Below are 19,875 nucleotides of genomic sequence, written 5' to 3'. Positions count from 1 at the left end.
GAAGAGTTGCTGAGAACAATGAATGCTCCTCTGTGAGTGAGATGTGAGAGTGAGAAGAGCACTTACTGGGCTAGGGATAGAGTCAAGATCCAGCTTCTTCTGGGGCTGTGGTGGACCAGCCATCTGTGCAGGACCTCCAGGGAAGCCTCCTGGGTAAGAGAGCTGTGTGCCTGCCATCTGGGGGCCAGAGTTGGCTTCTTGGAAAAAAATTTAAAGAGAAATGACTATCATCCCAAATCCGGCATGTAAGATTTATTGACAATATCATGCTGTTCAGTCAATCATGTTGTATTTTTCATCTTATTTAAAAAGGCAAGCTGTCAAGTACAAATGTGGTTTCCCCATTTCTTTGCTCTTGCCACACTCTTCAAAAACTACCGTTTCTTAAAAGTAAGTGATAGAGACCTAGTAACATAGGAACAAAGTTGATTTTCAGTTAAGGGTTCCCCTGGGTAACCCAAAGCCTTCCCCTGAACCCTGCCTGCCTTACCCTGCTGTGGAGGATATCCAGCGCCCAGGGTCTGGCCTGGAAGAGGCGGGAGCTGGTACTGGGCATTTGGAGGAGGAGGCCCAGCGAGCCCATCTGGCCTGTACATTGGCGGAGGCAAAGGTGAAGCACCAGGACCATTGAGTTTGGTGGGTGGTGGTGGAAGAACCTGAGATCCAGGCTGCAAAATGGATGGCTGTGGAGGTCGTGGAGGAGTCTGGAATGATGTGGCTGACTGAGGGCCAGGGGGTCCCTGGCTTGGAGGAGCCATGCCTGAACCTGTGTGAGAAAGAAGATCAACCTACTTAAATACCACATTTCTCAACTCTCTTACTTCTACAAAGTACATGACAGAGATGCTTGTTTTTCTGACATAAAGCTAGAGGACACCCTTAGAAATCCATGTTTGTGTTTTCTGCCAGAAATAGAAATCTTCATTCAGAAAATAGAACAAATGCTATTTTATACAATGGGATTATTTTTTTAAGATAGGGTCTTGCTCTGTCACTGAGGCTGCAGTGCAATGGCAAGATAATGGATCACTGTAGCCTTAACATCCTGGGCTCAAGTGATCCTCCCACCTCAGCCTCCCAAGTAACTGAGACTACAAGAGTACACCACCACACCCAGTTCTTTTTTCCTTTTCTCTTCCTTTTTTTTTTTTTTATATAGACAAGTGGTGTCATGATATTGCTCAGGCTGGTCTCAAACTCCTGGGCTCAAGCAATACTTCCTCCTTGGCCTCCCAAAGTGCTGGGATTATAGGTGTGAGCCACCAGCCTGGCCTGGAAAATTTTTAAAAGGTAAAATCAATATTTCTAATTTAAGTGAGGGAATTCATAGAATAAATTTTAACTCAGTTGTGTAATTACATAATATATGCAATAATTAAAGCATCTGTATCTGGTACAAAATCTAGAAATTATATAAAAATTTCATTACATAATAAGCATTACTCGGGTAAATTATACATTCAATAAATTATTTGCATCCTGTGTATGACTTGACCAAACAAATTTCAGAATTAGGTTGAAATAACCAGAGAGGAGGGAAGGGCCAATAACATGCTCTCCAATCATATTGGAAACCACTGTAAAACCAGATTATGTCTTCCTTTCTCTGATCATGGGAAATTGGGTTGCTTCTTTGGAGACTTTTCCCTTTTAAAATTGGTAAAAGACAGAAAATATTCTGAGGGGTTTTAATGATACTTCAAAAAACTAATTTTAAGTAACATGGAAACATTCTTCATCTAGATATATGGCTGACTGTGCTGTCATTACAGTGGATATTTCCATGACTCATAGGATATATAGCATTTTTGTTTTTGTAAATCTCAGTACTGTGACTCTTTCCTCTCCTGTTATTCTCTTTTCTGCCTCACAACATCTGAGCTTCCATTCTTTCCATGATCTAAACACATAATTAAAATGTACTATGAAACAATGAGTACTATATTTCTGATTTTGAGTCCCCGTCATAAACAATACAAGGTTAAACTTATCTTTATTTTATTTCTTAAAATAATTTCACTGTTCTAATGTTTATTTGTTAAGTCAGCATATTTTATTTCATTGTTTGATCACTGAATGGAAGGTATTCTGAGGGTCCTTCAATTACCTTGAAATAAATGGCAGCATGATCAAGAAAACAACTATAGCAATACATAATATAGATGCTTTATATAAAATGTCCAAATACTACTTCAATACAGTATGCGCTAGTCATGTCTATTTTAAAAATGAAGAAAACCTCTCTCATTAAAAATAATCAGGACACAAGGCAGTCAATAAACACTAATAATAAAACTATTACCATAGCTGTTGATTTGCATAGCACTGAGCTGGCTGCCCAGCTGGGTGACAGATGAAGTGGACATAGGAGTTGGATAAGATGATTGTGCAGAGGGTTGGTATGGTGCATATGAGGATGCCACATTGTTGACAGGTGGAGGGCCTGAAAATCTGAGAAAAAACAGGATATTAATATCATAGCATGCCATACAAAGCTGGGTCCTCTTGTCCTCATGTAGAAACCTAGTGTGTGCCTATAGGTAAGCCACTTAATCTCTGTAGCTGTTAGCTTTCAGATTCTAAAAATGAGCGAGTGAAAAGGAACAATCCTCTTTTTTTTTTTTTTTTGCTATAAATATAATATAGTTAAAATTAAGAACTACACATGAATATTCCTCATGTTGACTGCCTTTATTTAACATGGCTCTGGACTGAAAAACATTCAATTATACATTTTAATTTACAGTTTTATTGAATGTTAATTATATATTTTAATTTACTGTTTCACTGAATGTCAGAGAAGAGCAGATTCACCATCAGAAAGAAGTCTATAAAGAATTACCATCAGAGGATTAATAAAACATGAAAATTTAACCTCGATTTAATCCTAATCCTCTGTAGAGCTGGCTCAGTTTTCTGTGGCCTGTTCAACTTCAAACAGTCCCTATTTTCAAGTTTGCAGCAAATTGCTCAAGAAATGAGATGTATGCTGAAGTCTGTATGCGGAGATAAGACGCCACATTTTTAAAGATTTGATTGAAACAAAATCTGAATTTTTGAATACCTACCCCATAGAGAGAAAAAAATAAAAGTTCCACCAAATTCTAGCATCATTTTGTACATTAAATAAAATTGAAAAAAAATCTACTTATTTTTATTTTTATTGTTCCTTGCTTCAACTTTTGTTAAAATCACTTTCTTAGTAGACTCACACATATTAGATTCAATTTGAGAAGATGGGTCCCCTGTTCCCTCTAATTCACTGTTTCTTCATCAGAATACATCACTTTTGATTGATTAAATTTTTCCTTATAATTAAAAAAATTGGTTTTTAGGTTGCAGATTTTATTTAATATCCTACCCAGTAGCAACTCTATATACATAACTTTAGTACTGCTTGCAAGTTTAAGACATTTATTCTTCCTCAGTCAAATCAAAACAACAAATAACTTGGTATGATTTTTAAATTTTATAAAACATTATCTTTAAAATAGCAGTATTTTTTAAATAAAAATTTTACATGTTAAATTCAAATCAACATAGCAACTCATTTATATTTCGAGTTTTATTTGATAATTTAGATACAGTAAAATTAAAATATTTCTTTTATTGGTATACTAAGTACAAATGACACAGATGAAATGCTAGAATCCACAAAGAAAAGTCATATGCCATTTTTGCTCTTTGACGGCCTCTGTCATCATCAGACTGGTGTGATTCACTGCACAATCATGGTGCACTTTACCCTTGCATTGCACTATATTCACAGAAGCATGTCCCATGAGGGCAAGGCAACATGGTAACCAGGAAGGCTTAGCCTGAAATACTATAATTTTCCCTGACTTTTCCATTTTTTAACCCTAATTCTACTTCAATCCAGTATGCAAGTTGTAGCAAGTGAACAGTAGAAGAGAAGGAGAAAAATCTGTCAGTACTTCCCTAGGAATCACCATAAAAGCAGATTCTTAAAGCTGTCATGAGATTCTTGAGCTGTCATAAGTAATTAGAATTGAGTTCTAGAGACAGACAAGCTATAAACAGTGGAACTTTTCAGATCCAGTGGAAATAATGACAACTGCTAAGGTGTTGAATCCATCGGCACTGTGTACTGTGTAAGGTACTCTGCAGGCATTAATCATTAAAATCCTCACAACCACATATTGTTGTTACAATTATCATGAGCAAACCAAGGTACACAGAGGTTAGGTTATTATCTAGCTAGTAACTGTCTGGGCCAAGATTAGCAAACATGTCCTGACTCTAGAGTCCTCTGCCCTTCACTGGGCCAGACCCTGTTCTGAGTTCACAATCACAAAGTTAGGGCCTGTTTGATGGTAAAGTCCGTGGTTTACATATTCCTAAGCAACCTTATCAAGTGAAATAAATGGCTACAAACCAAAAAGATCAATCAATTCCAGGCTAATACCAGTGACCAAAACATTTTTCTAAACTTGAAACCAGCTGTTTAGTATTTGTCTTTCTTTCTTTTTTTTTTTTTTTTTTGCCTTGAGACAGGGTCTCCCTGGCCTCAAGCAATCCTCCTACATCAGCCTCTCAAGTAGCTGGTACCACAGGTGCATGTCACCATGCTTGGCTAATTTTTGAATTTTTTTGTAGAGATGGAGTCTCATGATGTTGCCCAGGCTGGTCTCAAACTCCTGGGCTCAGGCAATCCTCTCACATCAGCCTCCCAAAGTGCTGGGGTTACAGACATGAGCCACCACACCCAGCAACAATGAATTTTTCCAGGTCTTCTCTCCTTTACTTCTGGACTGAGAATTCTATATTCTCATTTTACAAATGAGCCTGTGAGTCACCACACCTGGCAACATTGAATTTTTCCAGGTTTTCTCCCCTTTACTTCTGGACTGAGAATTCTATATTTTCATTTTACAAGTGAGGAAAATGAGAATGGACATGGCCAAGAAACTGCACCAGTGTCCACAGTTAGTAAACTGCTTGAACCAGAAGAGGCATCTTGGTTCTCCATCTTTTTGCTCTTCCTATCTTGCCTTTTTATCACTCTTTTGAGACTCAAGACAGTAGGGTCAGGTCCTGAGTAAGGCCCTTTGACTTCCTGCTCCAAGCTTAAATAACAATCACACTTAAACCAAACTAAACCCATCCCCCGTTTCTTACATGACCTACCCTCTGCATCCCAGAGCTACCATTTCAACTGGCAAATGTTATCATGACAAACAAGAGCCAGCAAGTGCCAAACTCACAAAGTCCTTATAGGTGAATTAACTTGAAGACAAAAAGTCCCAGAGGGAGTTTTCCTATTATGGACTACAGGCTTTGTGAAAGGCCAAGACTAAAAGGCTCCACCATTAGCAGGGTCTAGAGTCATAACTAGGGGTTACTGCCCACCCCACTCCAAACCTAGCTACCTGGGAAGGAACCTGAGAAATGAAGCCTGTGGGTAATCCTTGAAAAAACTCCAAAACAAACACTGCCTGCGGCTTGGCACTGGCTTGGCACTGGTTCTCAGCAGCTACACCTCACAGGACAAACAATAATGGGATTTCTAACAGGGAAGGTGTGATGCTGGCTTCTTTCCCAGGGACTGGTCCCTAGTGGGCTGCAGGCTCTAAATATTTCATACAGCTTGAAATATCCAGGCCTGCTTCGAACTCTTCCCTTCCTCAATTTATTATAAACACAAACACGAGATTTGTTTCCTGTGTTGTTTTTACTATAGCTCTGCCTTTTGAGAATCCCTCACTGGCATCTGTGTGCCTTTCACATCAGACTCACAGACTTTACCATTGGTGACAATCCGATTTAATTTTAAAATATTTATTAAGCATCCATTGGCAGTGAGCTCATTTCTGTGAAGGATTTAAGAAAATAGAATAATTTAAAATTTTATTCAAGAATACAGTCCAGGACATCTAAAGGAATTAGAAATTAATATAAAATTCTAAAATAAACTCACTATAACTCAGAAATAAAATGTATGATATTAATACAAGTAATTTTTGATGTGCTTTTAAATGCCTACTAATATTGTCTTTTTCTTCATAACTTTTCTTATCTTTTTGAGACAGGGTCTTACTCTGTTGCCCAGGCTGGAATGCAGTGGCACAAACATAGCTCACTGCAGCCTTGACTTCCAACATCCTCTCACCTCAGCCTCTCCAGTAGCTAGTACTACAAGCGTGTACCACCAGGCCAGCTAATTTTTTCTATTTTTGTACAGACATGGTCTCACTATGTTGCCTAGGCTGGTCTCAAGCTATCTACCCAACCCGACCTCTCAAAGTGCTGGGATTATAGGTGTGAACCACTGTGCCTGGCCACAACTTTTCTCAATGCTTTGATAATGTCTACATCCATTATCAAAAGGTCAAACTTTCAACCAATAAACATACAAGCTTGAAGGTATTTCTGAAATCATTTTAGGTGAATATACAAACGAAGGTTAGAATCTACCTAGCTCACCTTTGGGGAGGGTGACCAGTGGCATGAGCTCCATTCTGGCCAAACTGATGGGGTCCAGGAGGTGGAGGACCTGGAGGCAATATCGCTCCAGTAGCAGTGGGCCCCAAAGGTCCTGCTGGCTTCATCATACCTGCAAGAGAGGGGCATGAATTTAGAAGTGTATTAAAGTACAAAGAGAGATGAGGCAAAGGCTTTAGGTTGAAAACGAAAACTAGGTGGAGGAGGAAGGAAACAAATGGATTAGAGCCAATCTCTTTCAAGCTTAACCATCACCTACAGACCTGTCAATACCAGGCTCTGGCATGAGTATCTGACTATCATAATGATGAAAGAGCAGAAAAGAAGGAAATCACTTTATCACTAAACAGAAACTAAAACAGAAAAAATAACTTTGCATACGACAGAGGGACCTTGATAAAGCACATTACCACACAAAGAATACTAGAACATATAATGAAAACTGGCAGTTAGATATCAGAAAATAAATCTGGAAAAAGTGGGAAGGGTCATGGTACAGCATTCTAACTGTAACTATATGGGAGCATGGGAGAGACCACTAGAAATGCCTTTCAGTTATAGCACAACAAAAGCAGATGGGGGTAGGGTCTATGGTTCTTAAAATCCTGAGAATATCCTTCAGAGCTTAATAATTTTTCCAGGATCCTAAATGGCTGGATGATAAACAGCTGAGGGACTGCTCACTCTGAGTCAGACTTATCATGCTTGTTCAGACAAAATATGGGACTACATGCAATTAATGGATGCTTCTGAGAATGACTGTGTTTTCACTTATTAGCAGCTCTTCTCAAATAGAGACCTTTAAAGACTTCTCTTTGGAACTGTCTTCAGACATTTTTCTCTTTTCTTCTTAAGAAATTGCAATAGAGGCCGGGCGCAGTGGCTCACACCTATAATCCCAGCACTTTGGGAGGCCGAGGCGGGTGGAACATGAGGTCAAGAGATCGAGACCATCCTGGTCAACATGGTGAAACCCCGTCTCTACTAAAAATACAAAATAAAATTAGCTGGGCGTGGTGTCGCACGCCTGTAATCCCAGCTACTCAGGAGGCTGAGGCAGGAGAATTGCCTGAACCCAGGGAGCGGAGGTTGTGGTGAGCCGAGATTGCGCCATTGCACTCCAGCCTGGGTAACAAGAGCGAAACTCTGTCTCAAAAAAAAAAAAAGAAAGAAATTGCAATACAGGAGAAAAATCACTGGGCTTGGGTTAGAGTAGTTCAAGGCCCCACATGGTTACTTAGTTGTATGACCCTGGGCAAGAAGCTTATCTTTAAGGACCTCAGTTTTCTCCCTGCAAAATGAAAGGCTTAGACTAGATTACCTGAGACCTCTTCTAGCTTCTAGAAAGAAGAAAAGAGAAAAGAAAAAAGGAGAAAAACTTCAATTCTTCTATCTGCTCTCTCTACTTGCTTGTTTTCACTCATTCAATGTACTTTTGACGGTACCCTGCTCTCTGGCAAGGTCATCGATGACCACCCAGCTGCCTGCTGTGCACTCCTCCCTTTGGCTTCATCATGGTATTTCACATTAACATTTCCTTTCTTTTGTTATATTCCTCTTGAAAGTTTATTCCCTCAGATAGATAGGAACTGACCGATGACCTGCAGTCACCCAGGAAGAGTTTCTTATATTGTCACCATAATTGCTTTCGAGAGAATGCTTTCAGATGTCTGGGTAATCTAAAATAACAGGTATCTAGAAGTACCAATCTTCATGAATAATATTGAAACTTTTACAAAGTTTCGTCTCTTAAAATAGGATTCCTTTAACTGAGGACATTTTTATATTAATTCTATATAGTTCTGCTTAGCACATTTATATACTACCATTTCAATAAATATTATTCTAACACCACATTTTAATACAAAGTTCTAAACCCCAAACCCAGCGAGGTTAGAAAAACATGAGACTTGCAGTTACAGATGGGTTTGAATTTGTGATTCTGACAAGATATTCTATTTTTCAGAGCCTCAACTTGTCATCCCATGTCATGGTAATAATATCCCCTAGCTCCAAGGATTGTTCTAAGAATTAAATAAAGCAATGGATATGACAGTATTCAGAATAGCTTATTCGTTTCTCCTGGCCATAGACCCTGCTTTCCTTTTGCAAGCATTTTTATGCTACTAAAGCATAAGCACCATAATTACAAGCACATTTGTATTTTCATCTTAAAAACATTATTTTGGATAAAAGTGGGCAATTTACAACAGTAGCATTAATATATTTTCAACTTAAATAATTACATGTACTATAAGAAATCACACATACTCTTTTTTTCTTTATTTTTATTTTTTTTCCTTTTTTTAAATTTGCCTCACAGGTCTCCCCCAAAAACAGTCTCCATTTTTTAAAAAATAAGCAGGATAATAGCAATTTTCATGAACAACCCCCGTAAACATGCCTAGAGAATTAATTCCCTTTTATTTGGGAATCAACTCTATAGCAATGATTCAAATCATTTTGTGGCATTCTTAAATCATTCTCATTATTATTCAACATACATTTAAGGTGATTTTGAGGCACTGAGATAAGAGACAACCATATAAACAAATAATTACAATGTCTTGTGATGACTGTTAGAATATGCAGAGAGACTACTCAACTCTTTCTGGGGGAATCCAGAAGGGTTCAAAGAAAAAGGACTGCTTGAGCTGAATCTTCAAGGACAAGCAGAAGCTTTCTCAGTATAGAAGACAGGATAAGGGATTCCAGTTAGAAGGCAAAGCTTGAGCAAAGACATGAGAGAGAATGGCACAATCAGGACAGGAAAAGGGCTTGGTATGGAGAGGCTGGGAGGGAAAGTAGCCAGAGTGGAGGCCGTCCAGGTTGGCTGGGGTCAGACTGCAAAGTCCTGTATGTCACTTGCACTCCACCCTCAGGGCAAAGGGAAGTCAGTTTCATTGATATATCTGCAAAGTCATGGTCTTCCCCCAGCCATGTTATTGTCATTTTCAAAAGTACTCAAAACACAAAGAGAATCGGGTTCTTTATAAAACAGTATGAGAATTTTAATAGAAAAGGCACTCTGCAGTGACAACGAACTAACTGTGCTTAGACATGCCTCACTAAAAAAATCTAAGATCACAAATTGGTCTCTAATAGGGTGGCAGATCCTATAGACCAGTTAACTCAACAATTCCAATTCCTTTCTGACTTGCATTTCTATTAATATTAATATATGGTCTTGAGGTGGAAAAGTGAAAATTCCTAGATTGCCTTACAATTTGTTTTGCCATGTGCTCTAAATTCAGCAAAGCAGCACACCTCTGGGAGGCTCTGGCAAGGCTGGTGGCAGAGATGGTTCTTCTGGGAGAGAAAGGTGGTGACTTCCAGTGGAATGATCCTGCATGGGACAAATCATCTTCATGGACCACATACTCCCAAGTCTGGTTCTCTGACTTTTTCTGATGTTTTGTTTGCTTCCTAATACCTTTTAACAAATCCCTTTCCACTAGAGGGGATTGTTAACAGCAAAGGAACACTGACCAAAACCACATCACAGAAAAGCATGTTTTGAATTTGGTCCTGGACCTGACAAACTAAAACCAAAATTATAAGCCATTTGTTGGAAGGAAAATGTTTATCTAAAATAAACAAAGATAAGCTCCATATTATATCGGTAGAATTGTAATGGCTATGGTCCCTGAAGCACCGTATGCTGGGTGGTGTACCTACATAAACTATTAGGAGCCCTATCACCACCCCACTACCCCTGTCCGGGTTTCAGGACATTAATACTTCTTGACTCTCAGCCCTCCAGACCAGTGTCCTCAACCAAGGGTGATTTTGTCCCTAAAAGGACATTTGGCAATGTCTGGGACACGTTTGGTTGCCAGAACTCCCAGGTGGGAGGACATATTACTGGCACCCAGTGGATATGCTGTGTAGCTTTCTAAAATATACATACATTGGATTGTGACCCTTCCCAGATTAAATCACTTAAGTGGTACTCCACTGCCCTTACAATAAAGTCTAAGTTCCTTAAAATGGTCCCATATTCCCCTGCCCATGGCATCTCTCACCATTCCCATGCCATACCCCAGCCATGCCAAATGTCTTGCAGGTCCTGAAAAGTACCACCTTCCAATCCCAGCATACTGATTCCTGACCTGGCCAATTGTCACTCATGTTTCAGTGCATTCCCTCCAATAAGGAGCCCTTTCTCCCTAAGTCTTGTTTAGGTGACCCTGCCTCGTGCTTCCATACCACCCTCTACTTCCTTTACAATAGTATTTCCTCCCAAAATTGTCACTGTTAATTTATTTAATGCATTTTTCACTAGCTAAGTAAACACTATGAGGACTGAGATTAGGCTTATTTTATTCAATGTCATATTACTAGAAGTATTTTGTTCACCAAATAAATCTGTTAAAATCTGTGGTTGGGTGCAGTGGCTTATGACTGTAATTTCAGCATTTGGGGAGACCAAGGCAGGAGGATGGCTTAAGGCCAGGAGATCAAGACAACCCTGGGCAACATAGTGAGACCTCATCTCTACAAAAAAGTTTTTAAATTAGCTGCGCATAGTGGGGCACACCTATACTCACAGCCACTTGGGAAGCTGGGGGCAGGAGGATAATTTGAGCCCAGGAGGCCAAGGCTGCAGTGAGCTATGATCTTTTCACTGCAATCTAGCCTGAGCAACAGGGCAAGACACTCTCTCTTTAAAAAAAAGGTGTTAGTATACAGCACTAGCTTTACAAAAACACAATGAATAGGCATAAATGGAGATATGATAATGTAAGCAACACAAAGCAAGAGTTTGAACTGGCCAGAACTACAGTGGAATAAATACTTCAAAAAACTACAACTAGGTTGCTTGTGTCTGTCAGAAGACCAATAAAAGAGTCGCTAAAAGGCTAGCCATGAAGACTGAAGATGAAGGTATCTAAGGTTATTCACTAGAATATAATCAGAGAAGTAAGAGCTGGGGTAATTTAGTGAAAGCCTTAAATAATTAATCACCAGAACACCTTAATATGCACAGAAAGGTAAATTTGCAGAGAGTATAACAGCCTGATTATTCATCTGATATTTCATATCCATTAAATAAGAAGAAAGCAGTTGAAAATAAAGCATGAAAAATTTAATCCAACAAAGACAGCTCTTAAAAACACTGGTAAGGCCAGGTGCCAAGGCTAATGCCTCTAATCCCAGCACTTTTCAAAGCCAAGGGGAGAGGATAACTTGAGCTGAGGAGTTCAAGACGAGCCTGGGAAACCTAGAGAGATCCCATCTCTACCAGCTACTTGGAAGCTAGGCCACAGAGCAAAACTCTGTCTCAAATAAATAAATTAAATATTGGTAAATATTTGATCAAACAAAATATTGGCAAATATTTGATTAAATTAAATATTGGTAAATGCCAGAGTGTTTTGCTAATGAGTGCTTCAGCTTGTCATTCACTTCAGTCATTGAATAAACATTTATAATTAGCTCAATTTAACCATTCTACAGTGTATACATATTTCAAAACATTATACATGATAATATATATGTATATATAATTTTTTATTTGTCAATTAAAAAAAATTTTTTTAGTCATGAATGCTTCCTCTGCTCCAGGAACATCTTATTCTAGGTACATCTATTATAACACAGTATGGTAAATAGTATAGAGGCCTGCAAAAGTATTAGGAGAACACAAAAGGAGAAGTCAAATTAGATTTGCATGCTATAAAAAAATCCCTCTTGCTCGGAAGTTGATGGTTTGGAAAAAGGTAGTATTGGAGAGATCATCTTATTGATCCAGGTGAGAGATGGACTGATTGAACAAAAAGACTGACAGGAGAATGGAAAGGAGAAAGCAGGTAGGAAAGCTGTTTACAATCACTCCAAAAAGATTTGGGTGACCAGTTGCATTGGAGGAGGTAAAAAAGAGGGAGAGGTTTTCTGCTTGTTTGCTTGAGAGAGTCTCACTCTGTTCCCCAGGCTGGCTAGAGTGCAGTGGCAAGATCTTGGCTCACTGCAACCTCCAGCTTCCTGGTTTAAGTGATTCTCATACCTGCCTCAGCCTCCCGAGTAGCTAAGACTACAGGTGTAAATCACCACACTAGCTAATTTTTTTTTTAATTTTTAAATCTTTTTAGTAGAGACTGGGTTTCACCATGTTGGCCAGACTGGTCTCAAACTCTGGGTCTCAAGTGATCCACATGTCTTGGCCCCCCAAAGTGCTGGGATTACAGGTGTGAGCCACCATACCTCACCAAGTTTTTTGTTGTTGTTGTTGTTGTTGTTGTTTTTTAGTTAGTTTCTGGTGTGGATCACCAAATAAATGATGCTAATGAGTGATATTTGAAATGCCAGAAAACATGGGCTTCCATGATGAATATGGAATTGTTTTGGGAATGGTGATTGTGATGTGCCATAACAAAGGTGGACAACTCGAAATATGGGTCTAGAACAAGCTCTTCTAACCCACAGCCCACATGCAGCCCAGGACAGTTTTGAATGTGGCCCAACACAAATTTGCAAACTTTCTTAAAACATGAGATTTTTGGACTTTTTTTTTCTCATAAGCTATCATTAGTGTATTTTATGTGTGGCTCATGACAATTATTCTCCCAAGATGGCCCAGGGAAGCCAAAAGGCTAAATACCCCTGGCCTAGAGCTTAGGAAAGACATCTGGGCTGGAGAAATAGATCCAAGAGACAAGAACTTTCTGGGAATGATCCAGCTTAGGGAAAAATCTACAGAGTGGAAGAACAGTGGTGAAGATGGAACACAAAGGGAGAAATAGCAACAATTAAGGGTCACATAGAAGAACTTCAAAAGAGATGTCCAGAAAGCAACCAAAAAACCGAGCACGATGGCTCATGCCTGTAATTCCAGCAGTTTGGGAGGCGTAGGTGTAGGCGCAGGCAGAGGCGAGTAGATCACCTGAGGTCAGGAGTTCGAAAATGGCCGGGCCAACATGGTGAAACCCCATCTCCACTTAAAATAGAAAAATTACCCGGGTGTGGTGGCGGGCACCTGTAGTCCCAGTTATTCAGGAGGCTGAGGCAGGAGAATCACTAGAACCCGGGAGGCGGGGGTTGCAGTGAGCTGAGATTGCACCACTGCACCCCAGCCTGGGCACAGAGAGACTCCCCCTCAACAACGAAAGGATAGTGTCATTGAAACCAAAGGAGAAAGAGTTTTGTAAAAAAGGGAGCAGTAAATAGTGTCAAATACAAAAGAGGACAGACAGCACAATGTCTGCATTGAGAATTAAGACATTTATAGTCTTGGTAAGGGAAGTGGAAGTGTGGATGGGGTGGCAGGTGTAAACTATGACGGGAAGGAGAGGCAAAGGTGGAGATTGCCAAGCATAGTGAGTACTTTCTCAAGAAGATGCCGGTGAAGAGAGACGGGTGAATAACAATAGTGTTATACTTAGGTGTGTATGCAGTTTGTTTTTCGCCTTCTTGAGAGATCTGGGTATGAATCCTGGCGCTACCACTTGCTATCTGTAACCTTAGACAAGTCACGACACCATGACACCAAACATTCAATTTTCCTAGCCGCAAAAATACCTTACTGCATAGCATTGTAGGAGTATTAATTAAGATGATACAGTGAAAGCTTTTAGGACCAGATTTCGATACATCCTAAGCACCCAAAATAGAATAATTTATAATTATCATTATAAATAAATGCTGAGGAGGAATGAACCACCAGATAGAAACTGGAGGGGTTAATGGTTTCTACAGGATCCAGAAAGGCAAGATTATAAATGTTCTGGAGAGGACTGTCCTGAACAAGAAGAGTGATGCTTCATCTGGACATCTTGAAAATTTAGGGAAGAATAAATCATAAGAGTGACTTTCCACAGAAAATTCACAAACTCAGAGCATCTTCTACCAAATACTGTGTGTGGCTGCTAATATCAAGCCCCACCACAGGGAGTCCTCACCCCTTGCTGATTCTGCAATATATACATGCTACCTAGCACAGCCTGGATCCCAGATACCTGAGTTAGTTCCAGTAAGCCCTGAGAGCTACTCATTGATTTACACGTGGTCCATTTGTACAAAGAATTATCCTCACATATAACTGAAGTACAAATTTATCTAGGGCCAATCCTAGCTAAGAATACATAAATTTAATTCATTTATAAATTTAATTTTTTAATTCAATGTGTATAATAGCCTTACACCACTAATTAACAGCAAGACACAGTAAAAATAAAACAGGAAGTGTTTTAGTCTATATTTAAAAAACAAACCTGTATTCCATGCAATAATCAAACTAGTAATGTAGAGCTCTGCTATGAGAGCCTTTTCCAAATGATCCTATAATCTAAGCCATTTCATTATATAATGATCATTCAATGCGTTCAAATCTCCTCTTTCAGAACATCTTATGTCTCTGAGCCTGAGAACTGAATAATCACCTACAAGTCAAAATAACACACTTTACCTGTTGGAGATGCTGTGTGTGATGGATCCCCATAGTGCCCATAATGAGGTGGAGAAAGGCCTATTCCAGGCTGGGGCTGAGAATATGGCGGTGTAGCCACGTAACCTTGTTGACTCATTATGAAAATATCATTCCAAAGGATAATCCTACAAAAGAACTCTGCAACAGAGAAACAAAAAACATGTTACCAAGAGAGTTTTAGTCACTTAATGCTACTAAAAATATAAACACTGTTAATACATGTTTATAATGGTTTGAGGAAAAGTGCAATTATCAGGTACATGAGAAATCTTTGTATTATACAATATAATATATCATTATCCCCTTAAAAGGGTCTAACCATACCTCTCTGAAACTCAGTAAATCACTTCAATAATTCTGGGCAAATTCTCAAGCATGAAACCTGAATAACAACTGCCAAACATTTTTTATTGGAAGCCTGAAGCATTTCAGATAGTCTTTCCTAAGTGTTCCTACAATTCTGTGCTTTTGGTTTCCATGGTCACATTGCAGCAGAGAGCACACCATGCCACTCAATTGAACGACCACCATAACTGCCAGCAGTCTGCAATCAGACCTTTTATGACTTACCTCTTTTTAGTGCTGCTCTAATTAGTCATTTTAATCTGGTCATCAGGACAAACAAAAATCACAGTCCAACAAACATGGCAAAAGATAAAGTTGATAACCGGCTTATTTTATGAGTCATAATTTGAACAAGCCAGGTAGTCACTATAACCACTTGAGTGTTTCGGTGGTTTTTCAAAGGTGACAGAATTTTTTTTTTCTAATTTAGATATCACATCTCTAAGAACATATGCACCTATATTTAAGGGACTAAGGAAAAAAAGTGTAATTTTGTAAATGTGTAGGCACACACATCACAAATATAACAGACTCATCTTGATCTTTTTATTTTCATCCTGATTCTACTCAGAACCGAAATTTGCTTGAATTTTCCATTTTTCCTGGTTTTCACAAAATAAGAGCTATTTCATAGGACATTTTTTTAAAAAATAAAATAAGATAGAAAATGCTCTGAATCCTGGCAAGAGAGGTATGTTTTCATTCTATCTGCCATACTTACCTGTGTGACATGCAATGAGCTGAAGAACCTCTTTGAGCCTCAGTTCTTTCTTTTAGCAAATGAAGCCTTTAGGAGCCTTTCCAGATTTCCACTAATTCTACAATTCCTCTCCAGTTTATTTGCCCCATACAGGTATATTTTTCCTTTTGTTTTTTTATTTGCTGCAATTTAAGATAACAGATCAGTGATACCTGCTAAGACTCAGAATCTGTGTTCAAGAAATGACATTTCAAATTTAAATCTGTGATTTGATTTTGTTTCCATATTAAACTATACGTTTCCAAAATTAAAGCAACCATGTAAAAATATTATGATATCACTTCCTTCTCCTAGGAAGGGGAGAACTGAAAAAGAGGACAGAGGCAGGCAAAGGCCTTCTGGTCCACTTTGTTCTTGACAACTCTTTTTCCCTCCTCCCACTTAGCAGAGAGAGACGTGGCAGCCTGAGCTTTGGTCAAGCTCATCCAACCAAGAGCATTTAGGAAGTTGGCACGAACCCACCTAAGTAGCAGCCTGTTGCTGAGTGACAGAAAAGAGAGGCAAAGATGGTCACTCCAAAGAAGAGGAAGCAGCCAGGTCCCTCTAAACTGGTCCTGAGAGGAATCAGCTTCCTCACGCAACCCAGTTTGCCACGTCAAACTTCCTCACATAGCACCAAGTTAAAGAGACCTGACTCAGCTTCAAGCGGCGACATGGCAGAAAGCCACTCCGTATGAGCAGGCCTAGGATCAACATCTGGGGAGCCCTAACCCCAGAACTGCCCCCTGGCCCACTGTCACCCAGCAACTCTAGCCAAGGTGCGCTTCTAACCCCGGAACAAGTTCGGATATAGCCAGATCAGTTTCACTATTCGGATGTCCGGAAGCTACAAGATATAGTTGCCATTTTTATCACGAATATTTCCAACAGTCCCTTCCTTCGAAAAAGGAAATTAAGTTGATATGGAGACGAGATAACCACTGGCAATGACACTGGAATGGTGGCCACTGAGGATCCTAACTAGGCGGTTCCAGCATCCCAAGGCAAAAGGTGGGGGCGGGTAAAACATGCCCACGCCCACCTCCTTCTCCCCCATCTCGCCCGCCCCACTATTAAACTGCACTAAAAGACTAAAGGAACAAAGAATGAGGTGGTCTCCCGTCGCCCCAGCCTCAGGTGAACACCCGCGCCGGGCGCCGCACCCCGCTCCTCGGTGCCTGGTCAGGGGCTGTCCCGCCTGAGCGCGTCGGCGGGTGCTAGGCTTTACCTGCTCCCACTCCCGCACCCCGCGGGCTTCCGAGCGCTGGCGGCTCTGCGCCTAGTGCCGGTGACCCGGCTCCCGCTGCGGCCGTTCCTCTCGCCGCGCCTCTTCCCTCAGCCTGGTCTCACGTTCGGAGTTGCAGCTGGGCTGTGAACTGCCACGTCAAACCCTCTCCCGGCCGCGCGTCCCCGGCGCCAGGCTTCGACTCGCTGCCGCGCTCCCGCTTGCGCACGCGCACAGCCGCCGGTCGCGGCGGGGAGGGGCGGGGGCGGGGCGGGGCCCCCGGGCCGGGCCAGCGAGCAGCCGAGCGACCTCCTCCTTTTTCGCTTTTTGCCTTTTTCCGGTTTTTTTGTTTTTTGGTTTTCTTTTTCCCGTCTTTCCTTTCCCCTCCCCCTATAGGTCAAACACTTTAACGTCGTGGCGAAATCAACCGTATTTTCTCCGCGCAGCCCGGTAGGAAGGAGGGGAGCGTGTTCATTCATTCTTCCATCAACAGGTTGCAATTTCAGCTCTTCATTCATTACGTATTACTTAAATAAGGAATAATTCAGGCACGGCACTACCGTTACTTACAGGAAAATACACGATCTAGACCTAGAGGAAATTACTGTTTAAACGCGAATCTGGCACGTGTACACGCACATTTGATGACGTACCCGTGCGAGACACTACAGAGGAAAGGAACGCCCAAAGCAGCTTGGCAACGTGTAACTCGGAGGGGTGGAGGAGTGCGGAAAATGTCCCAAAAGAAAAGTGTGGGAAGTGGGTTTCCATTGACATGGCGGTTGCTAGCGTTCTATACACTCCTTCGTCCTCATATTCCTCATTTCTGAACTAGGATGACTGATCCCAGCCCCAAACAGGATCTCTGCATTGTAAAAGCACTCAGCGTTTATAGCTCACTGTCCTGTGAGAAACCGTTCAGAAATAAAGGCAACATATATGATATATGGAGCTTACCTCTCTAATCTCACCCTAAAATCAGGAGCATTTAGCTGGTTTCCTATCATCTCTCACTGCTAAATAGAAAGATATTCAGCCACACGCAGGTTTGGTGTAGCTACCACTTAGCTCAAACTTACAAAGTAAAAACCAGCCTTGTGCTGTTGTTTTTTAACATGTCCTTTCTTCTGGGCCACAAGAAACCTACTTGACAAATACCTTTACTGATGAACTGCCTATGTAAAAACGTACATGGGAATGTTGCTACTCCTGAGATTCTACATGAATTGTGCAGGAATTTTAAGTCATTTTAGCCATAAAGATTTATGGTCCCTTTTTCCCACTCTTATAAGTTTTTAAGGCACGTGGCAAGGTGCAGTGGCTCACACCTGTCATCTCAGCACTTTGGGAGGCCAAGAGGGGAGGATTGCTTGAGGCCAGGAGGCAGTGAGCTATGATCACACCGCTGCATTCCAACCTGGAGAACAGAGTGTGAGACCCTGTCCCAAGAAAAAGAAAAAAATACTTTAAGGTGTGGTATCCTGCCTACATCCAGCTTCAACACTGGTCAAGTTTGAAAAACCATATTGAAAATTTTGTTTCAAACTGTTTCTTATATTCTCAATGTGATGAAAAGGTTTGGTGGAAGTTTAGGAAGTTTTGGCCAGTGTTGAAGCAGTACAGCTTGTAAGAGTATTACTCTTACTCTTACAAGCTTTCACTTCATTCTGTGAAAGAAGCTGTCATATCACAGCTGCATAACAAGGAGAGAGGAAGCTATGATGCAAGGATAGGAGAGAGTAAAGTCAGAAACGGTCACACCATGTGATGACCTGCTTGACTTGGTACCCCTATAAAACCACTACATTTGAATTGTAAATACATCCTCACTTCCTGCTCAGGTACCAAACTTGGCTGAAACTAGGACAATTTGTGATTTCAATTCTAAAACAGTTTTTAAATCCTAAATGTTAAAGCTAGAAGGGACTTTAGAGATATGAGTATTCAACTCAACATTCAGTGAGAACTGAATTCCATTTAATCATCTAATTGATTAATAGGTTTATTGAGAAAATTTAAATGACTTACTAGTCATTTACAGCTAGTGAGAAATCATGCCTTCCAATTCCAAAGCTCTCTTCACCTCCCTATGCTTTTTACCTTTTGATACATGGATTTGCTGTTCTCTTTTAACTGGTTCTGCCTTTTTCTCCTGTGACTGCCTTATATTCAAGTTCTCAAATAACTAAGTATTAACTGACTGCGTAGTTCCACCAACAATTGGAGTTACTTACCACAAATCTCTTTTTTTAAATGAAATGGGCTTCTGGTTTGCGTTTTGCTTTCTTGTCCTGTTCCCAAGTGCCCATGCCTTAGGTGACTAACTCCTAACCTTGTTCATATGATTGGGTCCCTGGCCTTCACGAGATGTGAGGGTTGGCCTGGAGTCTCAGCCTTCCTTGATCTGACCCATCCTGTTGCCACCTGAGCTTAGCCTCTGCCATTCCATATGTAATTAACTTAGTTTCCCAGTTAACCATATATATTTGAAAGGTGAGGTCACAAGGACCTCACAATGCCCTTGTACTGGGGTTCTATGTTCTAACTTAAAAAGGGAAGAAAGCAGAGAGTCATCCATGCTTAAGACTATAAAGAAAGAGAAGGAATTTCCTGACAATGCTTAAGATTTCTTCTAATTGGCAACCTTTTAAAGGTTATGACGCTCTAAATGTTTATATA

At 40.4% G+C, this 19,875-nt stretch overlaps 2 protein-coding genes across 9 annotated transcripts in view; both read right to left on the bottom strand.

Moving 5' to 3' along the window:
* The window catches only part of SEC24D (SEC24 homolog D, COPII component), a 105,489-nt gene extending 85,840 nt beyond the window's left edge, over window positions 1-19,649 (bottom strand). For 2 of the 8 annotated variants that reach the window (XM_008992771.5, XM_078366574.1), the window contains exons 1-7: window positions 17,200-17,401; window positions 15,954-16,114; window positions 14,867-15,025; window positions 6,445-6,574; window positions 2,303-2,451; window positions 491-766; window positions 67-197 (exon numbers count right to left, since the gene is read on the bottom strand). In XM_008992771.5, coding sequence (XP_008991019.1) covers window positions 67-197; window positions 491-766; window positions 2,303-2,451; window positions 6,445-6,574; window positions 14,867-14,984 — 804 coding nt within the window. In that variant the 5' untranslated portion in view covers window positions 14,985-15,025; window positions 15,954-16,114; window positions 17,200-17,401. Of the gene's footprint in view, window positions 1-66; window positions 198-490; window positions 767-2,302; window positions 2,452-6,444; window positions 6,575-14,866; window positions 15,026-15,953; window positions 16,115-17,199; window positions 17,402-19,528 lie in introns of those variants that run through there. The other 6 variants (XM_078366571.1, XM_078366573.1, XM_008992774.6 and 3 more) reach the window with 6 other exon arrangements.
* LOC144581762 (uncharacterized) lies at window positions 17,200-19,649 on the bottom strand. Its single transcript, XM_078366575.1, has 2 exons — window positions 19,431-19,649; window positions 17,200-18,635 (listed from the first exon to the last, which is right to left on the bottom strand). The coding sequence occupies exon 2, from the start codon at window positions 17,712-17,714 to the stop codon at window positions 17,307-17,309; it is 408 nt and encodes a 135-aa protein (XP_078222701.1). The 5' UTR covers window positions 17,715-18,635; window positions 19,431-19,649; the 3' UTR covers window positions 17,200-17,306.
* Window positions 19,650-19,875: the final 226 nt, after the last annotated feature.

This window comes from Callithrix jacchus, chromosome 3 (genome assembly GCF_049354715.1).
Source record: "Callithrix jacchus isolate 240 chromosome 3, calJac240_pri, whole genome shotgun sequence".
Lineage (NCBI taxonomy): Eukaryota > Metazoa > Chordata > Mammalia > Primates > Cebidae > Callithrix > Callithrix jacchus.
This window is presented reverse-complemented; position numbering and strand designations above follow the sequence as displayed.

Bases quoted from the DNA above. Each gene is read 5' to 3' on its own strand.
- LOC144581762 (XM_078366575.1), bottom strand. From the start codon at position 17,714: ATGAATGAAGAGCTGAAATTGCAACCTGTTGATGGAAGAATGAATGAA.